Here is a 10,774-nt window from a genome sequence, read left to right on the forward strand (position 1 = left end):
TCCCGTTTCAGTTCTAGTTTTCCTGTAACCTTTAGGAATAGTTCAATTCTGATTTCACCCCAAAACTGGACCGAATCGAATAGTTTGCACCCCTATGTCATGCTACTTGTTTAAACGGTGTTAAAATGGGTCAAAAAGTAATGTCTACGGAGACAAGACGGGACAACAGAAGATGGTGTTAAACTAATTATCTATCAAGCTTGGCATATCATGGTAAAAGTAAAACCATTAAAATGGGTCAAAAGTAATGTCTACGGAGACAACTGGGGTAAAATTGACTTTTCTGTAATTACCAGCTCAATTCTATAAGTATCCGTTAGTGTAAGCGATTGCAAGACGAAAATGAAATAGGTTGGCGGATTTTGAAAATTAGTTTAAAAGTGGAAGGTTTTGGGTTCATAGCTGAAAAGGCAAGCAACCACGTGGAACATCCCAAAAATAATTTGTGATTTAAAATATTTAACCTTGGTGCAGCCAAACGGATCCAAGTTTTACTAAAAGTAGAAATCATAGAAATCACAATTTTTTTTCTCCTAGCCTGAGCTAAACGCAAAGGTGATTTACATGAAAGGAAAATATAATCCTATCTTAAAACACTTTCTCCATATTCCCTTCTCTTCTTTCCTTACATCATGGGAAATTAGGATTGTAAATGGGTTGGGCTTAGGAATAAGCCTAACTAATCAGTTTAAAATCAGGGCCATGATAACACTTGGGTTGCTTTGAATTTTTCTTAAAACCTATTTGGATTTTGCACACATTGGACTGCGAGCGAATCGCACTCATGGGTACCTTTGAAGGATTTTTGCAATATTTTTGAAGTGTGAAGGTATTATATTTAACTGAAGTCGCAACTAACCAATTATCTAAACTTCAACAGTCGGCTAGACCCTTATCAAACCCTTAGGAGAATGAATCATTGGATTCGTTGTCCTAAAATGACTCATGATCTACGACGGAAAATTTTGGGTGAGGGACCACAGATAAAAAAAGGAAAGGTATTAGGCACCCTTCTACACATACAAGTGTATGGTTTCTACTTCATGGGACTAAACAAAATATTAGAGATTGGGTTAGTACTTGCACACCAATGATGTAAATGTGTGTACAGTGCATTGTCGCAATGCGGTGCCTAAAACAAGTAATAGCCTACATCAAATATATCTATCCTGAAGCACTCACTTGAAGAAGCAGTTGAAGCTTAAGTCAATTCAAGTTTTTTTTATGGGCAAAATCTGGTTATTTCAGTGATCCACAAATCATACACTTGGGTCATCTAGACCAACAGGTGGGTTACAGTGGAGAGAATGATGCATGATAGTTATGCAAATAAATAAAATTGATCAAAGTTAAACGAATGTGTAGACAGGTTTTTTGCAAGGATTGACTTGAGTGATTCGGATTAGACTTTCAAGTGGCCCAGATGGCTAAGGTTAGAGCTCAGCTAGGCTAACCTAAGGCTAGATGAGATTCCTCTCTTGCACTCCCCCTCTCCTTGATGGTTGGATGGGCCGGAACACTCTCTCCTTCTCTCATTCTTTTTGTCTTTAAGCTCATTTGGTGAATGGTGAGTGATTAGAGGGAGGTTGAGAGATTAGATATGATTTGAAAAAGAAATGGGGATGGATATTTATTAGTTTATGGGATGGAGTTTTAGTTGTTTTTGAAAATTCCTAGGATAAAAGACTCTTTTAAAGCTTGGGATTGGTTGTTGTCACATAGCGCAATCTAAGCGGTTGGATTGAGGGGTAAATGCATAATTCTGACCAAAGGTAAGGGTAGCAAGGTCTTTTTCACTTCTAGCACATTTGACAAGGAACCCCTCTAATGTCACCACCCCACCTATCCTCTCTACAAAATATTAGACTTGTCCATGTCCACATGGATGGCCCCCACGTTTTGCGAGGGATCACCTGAGGTGGCACTCTTTCCCTTGATCTGCTTAGTTTGTCTTATTGTGGTCTTATATACTAATGGGCCAAGGTATGAGCTTAAATTAGGATTTGATTCAGGCTTGATCTTGGATTGATTAGGTTGACTGAGTTGACTGGGTTTAACTGAGTTTGACTAGATTTAACTGGGTTTGATCGAGTTAACTAGGTTTGACTGCGTTTGACCGAGTTGATTGGGTTGACGGGTTTTTACCGGGTTTGAGTAGCTTAACTAGGTTTGACAGAATTAATTGGATTGGACTGATATGCTCCAACCAACTTATCAACCTTGGGTGGGGTGTCTACATATTCATGGAAGGAAAATGAAAGGAAACACCATTTTCCATGAAACTAACTTTCAATTGTTTGTGAAGCTTTTCCTTGTAAGAATTTGTGAGAAACACAATTTCTAACTTACTTTTCTTTTGTTGAAAAATAATAAATTTGTTTTCTTACCTCCACCTCTAAGAAAGGTATTTTTATACCATTAATGAAAAATATGCTTTAAAAAAGTAAAATCCAAATGTGACACCATCTATTTTCAGTGTCATTGTCCATCTTTGGTTATGCTCGGCACACGTCACTATGTCATGCATGGCAATGCACCACACATACCACCATCCTTCTTCTCTTGCACCCCACATGTGCATAGCATATCACATTTGCTCGTGTCACATGCGCAACCATCAATCTTTTCTTGCACCCCACATGTGCAAAGAGTTTACATTTGATCATGCCACATAAGCTACAATTTATCTTCTCTTACACCCCACGTGTAATGCTTGCCACGTGTTAATATGCCACATGTACCATCATTCATTTTCTCTTGTGTCTCACATATACGACCATCCATATTTCCTTGCACCCCACATGTACTCATGTGCCGCACATACCATCATCCATCTTCTCTTGCACACCACATGCGCGAATCTAACACATGCCATCATCCATCTTGGGTCACTCCATATACACTCTATGTGCTAATGTGCACAAGTGCTACCCTTTAAGTATCCACATGTGTCAATTGGACTAATGTCACTAATGCAAAACGTGCAATCATGTAACTTCAAACACCTCACATATATCACTTGTTTCACAGTTCAGCTTCAAATGCCCCACATATGGTGTGTATGCCATCTGTACAGTTGTCCATTTTCTAGCGTATTTTTTGGAACATGCCAATAAATATCGAGAGAAAAAAAAAATTTGAAGAAAAATTTTTATTCCGCTAAATAACAAAATTGAAAATATGTTCAAATTAAAATAAATAAATTATGTAGTTGAAAAACAAAGAAGAAAAATTATGTTTCTATCCCCACAGTTTCGTGAAAATAAGGTTTCCTGGAAAACACTATTTCATTTACCATGCTTTTCACATATCGAAACAGGTCCTTAAAGATTGGATGGATTTCTAAAATTCTGAGACTTTGGAATATTTAGAGCATTATGATTGTCCGGAAGAGGGGGGAAATGTGATTATTTTTGGCCAGGCAAGAGATTTCATACCCCAAGAACTATAAGTACGGCGGAAAACTACAACCGTTAGATGTATCAATAGAACATAATCTTCACTACATGATAGATTATTTAGTATAGATTGTTGAGAGCTGTGGATCATACATGAATGATAAATCGGGACTGTGTTGGACCCATCACTCACAACTCGAATGCGTATTACCCAGCAGTTTCCACTCAATCTACAAGTGTTGCCCCACCTGATGAGCAGATGAGCCTCATTCTTGGGCCAAGGCATCTAATGATGGGGCCTTAATGGACGGTTGGATCTTGTCCATGGGTGCAACATTTGCTGGATTAGCAAACCTATCTTGAAAATAATGGATTGTAGAATTCTCCTCAAAGAGGGCTTTTTTCCCTTTTTGGTTGAGACCTAAAAATGAGTCGTTTACTAGACATTTTGGTCTCTAAAACATATTAGTTCATCTCATTTAGTTATTAGTGATTATATAGTAGAGATCTTGATCTCCGATACATAATTATTGTTAACTAAAACTAAGGGCATGGCAAGCGTGAAGCATGAGGGAGATTCAGAGATGGAAGGGAGAAAAAGGAGAGAAAGGTGGAGGCTACACACAATTACATGCTAGAGAGAGAGAGAGGATGAATGAAATAGTGAGAAACCCATCTCACTATTTCCCTTGACATGGCCCACTTGAGTCCTTGATCCACCTAATTTATAGGCTCATTTCCTAACATGAACCTAATTAACCAATGGATGGAGTAGATGTCACAATCATTAGGGTGGACAAACAAAGCCTTTGTCACATGGGCTCCCTAGCTTTCATGCCAGTCCAACTAAACCGAGAGAGGTTAGTGCAGGCTACATGCATTAAAAGGGAAGAAAGGAAGTGGGTGCAATCTATGCACAGCCAAGCAACTACATTTTATGACGAATTTACCCTCTTTTAGCCATTGAAGTGAAGACTAATTGTGAGGACAAAAATGTCCAAAGCTATGGGTATTATATATAACAGAGACAGGTTTTTTTTCTACGCACTCACAACCCCACACACTGGCACCACAATGGATGTTTGAACCCATGACCTCGTGTTAAAACTCATGCAAGTCTACCACTAAGGCATGGCGACAGGTGTGATTGATGGGTTTGTTAAACTTAGGCCTTTTGATGTGATTGTACCAAAGATAAAAGAAAATGTTGTAGGAGTTTGAAGAAAATCAATCGACTAAACATGTATGAGCAGTGGTCTGCCCAGGAGAATCTAGTGGGCCATATCATCCCATCTCGAAACTCTCCAAGATGTCACTATCTCCCCTTTTATCCAAATGGAATAGAAACTGATATTGTTCTTTACATTCCTATTCCTTGATTGGGATGGAAATCATTTATGTCAATTCTATTCTGATTCTCCCAAGTTTGTCATATTGCCTGGCTGATTCCAACGAGATTTACTTGCAGAGGTTTGCTACAATGCAGACCACCTATTGTTGTAGGATGCATGGGAACTATAGCCCTTGAATCCGTTTCCATTTTCAGTGATCCAAACCATTTATATGATGGGCCCCAGCGCGGACCAACAGAAACAATAAAAACTTTCAGATTGGTATATTTCAACATATAGAGGGTCTTCTTAACCGTTATTTTGTGGGTCTTTGATTTATCTATTTTGACTATTTTCAAAGCAACCACCATCAACTGTGTCTGGTCAGATCTACGGTTTGGATCGTTGAGCATGACCCAGATCCATGGGCCATAGTGACAATGCATCCTGTAATAATGAAATGTGATTAAATATCAGTTGAACAAATAGGGTTTTCAAATAGAGTTACATAAGCTAGCTCAAGGTGCTTGTGTTTGAATGGTAGTAGTTTAATTCGTTTGCTTGAAGGAATGAAGAATGCTTTGCTAGTTCCAGTTAAGGTAGGAGAATGATCCAATACAGTCCATTGTATGGTTATTTACTGTGCAATCAAGCATGTGGGTTTGGACAGGTGGCAACCCCTAGTGAGGGCCATGTGGCAGGCGGCTAGAAAGGAGAGAGAGAGAGAGAGAGAGAGAGAGAGAGAGGTTAATTGCTTACCTCTAACAACCACCCCTTTACTCTCCTCCTTTGGGTGCTGAGCACACCTCATTAGATTGCATCCACAATCAGCTTGGACCACTCAACGCATTCTCCTGCTTAGACCACACCAGGCATACCTGCTTCGGACCCTGCAACACACTCTCCACTTCAGACCATACTGTGTGTTCTCTTCCTTAGTGGGTATTCACCCTCCCCCTTGAATTGTACTTCCCTCTTTAATGGATTGTGGTGTCTTTGCTTCTTCCTTGTAACACTCGAAAGGAAAGAAGGAGAGAAGAGAATAGAGAAAACAAACATGGTGTGGCTTGTCCACTTGCATTTGACTAAGAGCAGTCAAGAGCATGTCCTTGGCATATCATATCCATCCTTGAATCAAGGAGATATTAACGAGCCACTGAATTTTATAGTTCAGCTCCCTGATTCGATTGTGTAATCGCATCGCTCGATCTAACAGTAATACCTGAAATATGATATGATTTATATTCCATGTCTAACAATGTGGGCCTCCATGATGTATCTAGTTTGGCTCTATTATTGTGCGAAACTCAGGTGGGCTCATACTCGGAATGTGCGATTGTACTAGGTATTTGAAAGAATCAAACGACATGGGCCGTGGGGCTACTTTATCACAATATTAGCAAAACCCTAATGACAAAGAAACAGTCTAAAAGAAAATTTAACTATTCAAAGGGATGGATTTTATACACTTAACTGACTTATAAAACCCAAATCATGAAGTTTTTAAAAAAATGAAGACACCCTTGCAGAGGTGGAGCTGACTGGATCGGGCCATGCTTGAGTCCAGTGGAAAAAGGAAGAAAAAGAGAGGAAAAAGATCGGTGTTACCGACCTGATAAAGACGACATGGCAAAAGAGTAAGTGGATGTGGTGGGGACCTGGCCCTCTATCTGACGCCCCACTGGTCTGGTGTGCCCATTTCCAGTGGGACCCTCCGTTGGAGCCTGATCAATGGACAAGAGATCGACGATGATCATCTCGGTCTGAGGTGGCACGTCCACATGCACCCGCCCTTCAAGCATGTCGACCACACGCGCCATACTGGGCCTGAGCTTAGACTTCTCTTGAATGCACCACAGTGCCACATGAACTAAGATCTTGACTTCCCTCTCTTCAATTCCCCCACATCTGACCAGCCTCTCATCCAACACCTCCATGATCTTCCCTTCTCTGACCTTCTCTGTTACAATTTTGGGAAAATATGACCATTTTTTCTGGGAATTGTTGCCATTGCCGACCAAACATACATTTCGCCGGCCACCCACAAGCTCTAAAAGCACCATCCCATAGCTGTAGACATCAGATTTTTCAGAAATTCCGTTTTCTAGGAGCCATTCAGGGGCCAAGTACCCTCGGGTTCCTCTAACTGTTGTGACCACTCTACTCTCATCTCTCCCCATCAATTTCGACAACCCGAAATCCGATACCTGCGCGCGGAAGTTCTCGTTGAGGAGTATGTTCTCTGGCTTGACGTCGAGGTGCAGAACCCGCGACCGGCAATCGTGGTGGAGGTATGCGAGCGCCTTTGCAACATCAATCGCAACCCTGTACCTCAAGGACCATGATAGGCAATCATCTCTGCCACCCCGGCAGTTCCCCTGTGGGAAGATCCACCCATCTAATGAACCATTGTGGACGAATTCATAGACAAGGAAGCGGGGCCCATCAATGACACAGCAGTATCCGAGCAGGCGGACGAGATTGACATGCTGGACACTTGCTATCGCAGTGACCTCCGCACGGAACTCTCTGTCCCCATGCTCCACCCCCTCGATCCGTTTCACAGCGACAGGAGTGCCGTCATCGAGAATCCCTTTGAAGACAGAAGCGGAGGCACCTCGGCCAAGCAATGCTTGGAAATTGTCAGTCGCTGCCTCGAGCTCTTCGTACCGGAATTTTGATGGCAACCCAGCAACCCTCCTAAGGAAGCTATATTCGAGGCGGAGTTGTTCTCCTTCAAAAGCCTTTCGATTCTCCAACGATCTCCTTCGCCAACGATCAACAGCATATAAAACAAACACCCAAATGAAGATTGCGAGAATTACAGCAAGAAAGACACCAGTGATTACAAAGAAGGCCTTGCAAAGGCCGATGGAGAAGCGGAGGACGATGACCAAGATGAGGAGGGAAATGACGATAGCAGCTGCGACGATTTTCCATCTCTTGGACTCCATTAGAGCTTCTTCCTCACATTAGGAGTAAAAGAGAAGAAAAAACGCTTTCTTGTGCCCATGGTCTACTGGATTTGCAAGGAATTTGGATGATTGTTTTGTAGCAAAGGGGGAGAGCTGGTGTCACAGTCATTTGAATATTTAAATTACTAGCGGACCAACGTTCAAGTTACTGCTATAGGGAGCTGTAGCTCAGATACTTGGCTTTGGTTTTTTTTTACACATGCTGTTGAAATTAGTTTGTTTAAGAACTAATTAAAGGACTACGACTCGGTCACTAGTATCATGGTTTGTTTTATTGTCTTTTTATTTATCGTATACAGACACCTACACTGTACACGTGGCACAAATGAGCTTCATCCAGCGCCGGCCAAATTTACGCTGAATAGATATATCTTAATCGTTGTCCATTTCATAGCCCACTGAACAATCGGCCAGGATTGTCTGATCCAAATAGCCAGGGCAGGTTTGAGCGCCCTTCATCTGGGCTATCACCATTTCATATTGGTCCCACAATTTCAAAATCGTTGATTGGAATCTGGCAGCATTTCGAGATGTGAATTCTCAAAAGTCCATTTTGAGTAGTGTGTTAAGATTCCCACCACTATTTTTTTGGACGGTGGGAGATGTGTGCACTGACTCATAGGCGTGTGAAGATTCAGACCACCAATTTTGGATGGTGGGTGATGACTTCACCAACTTTTGTAATCAATATGACATTGAAATAGGTTGGTCAGAGAATTAATAATGTTCACGTGACCAAGTCTATGTTTTTGTAAAAGAGGTGACCCCTTCTTCATATATCATTTACCAATTCAAACCTAACCTTCTTTTGCCTTTTGTGATGGCCATGAATTATTTTATAGAGATGATAGAAGATAGACCATCTTCCCCAGTTTCAGGATTGGTCCATTGACTAGGTGGTGGGCCCATCACTTCAAAGATCGATCCCATTTCACCAATCTTCTACTTTAGCCCTTAAGTCAACATTCGATTTTTAAGGGTTTTCGAGACACTAGGGAGAAATTTACCGACTGAGGATGACTAATTCCATAATATGATATATTAATAATAATCCGCCGTTGAATAAGGATGAAATGGCTAATCTCAGGCGTACAAATGTACTCCATGACGCCATACTACCACATCTTTCTATTGGGAGTTTCCGTCCACCCGTTGATATGTTAGGCTGAAGTCCGAACCAGTCATTAGAGGATGGAAACAGCAAGGGGAAGCAATTAAGAGAGTGATTTGGATTTTCAATTTGATTATTGGATTAAGATATGAAGAAAACGAAAGAGACTGAAATGTCATATGATGACAAATCCATCATGGAGAGGTCTACACCGGACCCATGACAAACAGATGACCCATCCCTAGCCTGAGAGATGAGCAATCTTCCATGTCAGTCTTACGGAGCTGGTGCCCAACAAGTGCCAAATGGCCAAGCCACGAATCCAATTAGCCCATGGATGCTTAGATCCAAAAATCAGGTCGGTCCAGTCATCAGGTTAGGCCACACATGCAGTAAGGATGGACCGTTGAGAGGGGGGGGGGGGTGTAGGGAATCAGGACAGCCCCAATCGTCAGCCCACCTGATGATTGGAATGGCCTATCTTTGTGCCTCCGCATCTATAAAGAGGTGGCCCACCTGATTGGACAGGATGTACAAGGCACATGTGGCCGGAAATGTTTGGAATATCAAACCTCACTTATCTAATACATGCCCACAAAATGAAACTAGTTATCAGCTATCTTTTGCAACATGACCACGAAAGAAAACCAACAGTCCAGGCTACCATTGGAGGACCATGGGATTCCCTTCCACATAGCAATCCAAGTTAACCTCCATCATCTTCCTCATCAGCATAGTTGCCTTCTCTCGGGCCTTGGCTGAGCCCCAGACCGAAAGATCAGCAACCAGAGACGAGAACTCCGGCTGCCTTGCTGCCTCCCACACACAGTCCTCGCTCTCCTCAAACAGCCGGAGGAGGATATCAGCTGAGCCCTCCTTGCTCAACATGCATCTCCTCTTCAACACATCGACAAGCAAGCCCACGACTTCATTTCTCCCTCTAATCGCCTCCAACCCCTCTTCGAACCTTGCCAGAAGGCCCAAAATGGCAAGGGACATTCCAGCAAGGTCTTCTCCATCAGCGCTCTCCACCACCTGAAACAGCACCGACACAGCTCCTGCCCGGACAGCCAATGTGCAGTTTCCCTGGAACTGGACCAGCTCAGCTAGAGAACTGACGAGGTGATGAGATGCAGAGCTTCGGGCAGGCACTGTCGCAAGGGCTTTCACCAGCACCTGCACAGTACCTGCCACTCCAAACTGGGCCTTGTTCTTGTCCAACATGGCCAAGCTGCAGATCAATGAGGCAGCCAACCTGCCAGACTCAGGCGAACTCGGTGCAAGGACAATGGAGTTGAGATGGTGGGTGGTCTCCAAAGTTGCTAGGGTTTGCCTGAGATTAGGGTTAAGGGAGAGGTTGAATAGCACTGAGAGAGCAAGGATTTGGGCAGTGGCAGAGGTCGATTTGGAGAGGGAGAGGAAGACAGGTATGGCTCCATCTGTTTGAGCAACTAAATTCCTATTTTGGGGGCTGACCTTGGTGAGGTAGGAGAGAGTTTTCAGGGCTTTGTTCTGAACTTCATGGGAGTCGGACCGGACTTGAGCCAGGTACCCGGTGATGGTTTCATGGTTTGGAGTCTGCATGGTGGTCTTGGGTTCGCATTGTCTAGGACGTGGTTCCAAGTCTTGAAGAAATAGAGAGTTTGGACAGGGAAACGTCGATAATTCCAATGTAATTAGGCATTGAAAGAAGCTCCACAAGGTATGTTTTGTCTTTTCTAATCACTGCTTAGTAGTTTTAAGCATATCACATCTAATCCTGTCATAACTAAATGTTTAATCTAACTAAATGTTTAATCAAGGAATGCTACATGCGTACACAGCTGCAGATGCCAGACAGCATTCCAACATGACACACTCGCGTGATCCATGCCAGTCATCAGGAGAGGCCCAACTCAAAATAGCACGCAAATCAGACCAGCTATAAACAGGTGAACTAACAATCCACAGCCAACATAC

The 10,774-nt window shown here is 42.6% G+C and overlaps 2 protein-coding genes across 2 annotated transcripts; both read right to left on the reverse strand.

Moving 5' to 3' along the window:
- Nucleotides 1-4,189: 4,189 nt before the first annotated feature.
- LOC131223242 (probable receptor-like protein kinase At5g20050) lies at nucleotides 4,190-8,366 on the reverse strand. The gene is made up of 2 exons (XM_058218576.1): nucleotides 6,342-8,366; nucleotides 4,190-5,619 (listed from the first exon to the last, which is right to left on the reverse strand). Exons 1-2 carry the CDS (start codon nucleotides 7,681-7,683, stop codon nucleotides 5,588-5,590), a joined length of 1,374 nt encoding a protein of 457 aa, XP_058074559.1. The 5' UTR covers nucleotides 7,684-8,366; the 3' UTR covers nucleotides 4,190-5,587.
- A 1,109-nt stretch (nucleotides 8,367-9,475) lies between these two features.
- Nucleotides 9,476-10,399, reverse strand: LOC131224164 (U-box domain-containing protein 1-like). Its single transcript, XM_058219706.1, has one exon. The coding sequence runs from the start codon at nucleotides 10,397-10,399 to the stop codon at nucleotides 9,476-9,478; it is 924 nt and encodes a 307-aa protein (XP_058075689.1).
- Between the last annotated feature and the right edge of the window lie 375 nt (nucleotides 10,400-10,774).

The sequence above is a fragment of the Magnolia sinica genome, chromosome 13 (assembly GCF_029962835.1).
Source record: "Magnolia sinica isolate HGM2019 chromosome 13, MsV1, whole genome shotgun sequence".
In the NCBI taxonomy this organism is placed as follows: domain Eukaryota; kingdom Viridiplantae; phylum Streptophyta; class Magnoliopsida; order Magnoliales; family Magnoliaceae; genus Magnolia; species Magnolia sinica.

What these genes read in the sequence shown, in the direction of transcription:
- LOC131223242 (XM_058218576.1), bottom strand. Translation starts at nt 7,683, where the DNA reads ATGGAGTCCAAGAGATGGAAAATCGTCGCAGCTGCTATCGTCATTTCC. An exon ending in TGCCATGTCGTCTTTATCAG is followed by an intron (nt 5,620 to 6,341) that starts GTCGGTAACACC and finishes AGTGTGTTGCAG; the next exon opens with GGTCCGAAGCAGGTATGCCT.
- LOC131224164 (XM_058219706.1), bottom strand. Translation starts at nt 10,399, where the DNA reads ATGCAGACTCCAAACCATGAAACCATCACCGGGTACCTGGCTCAAGTC.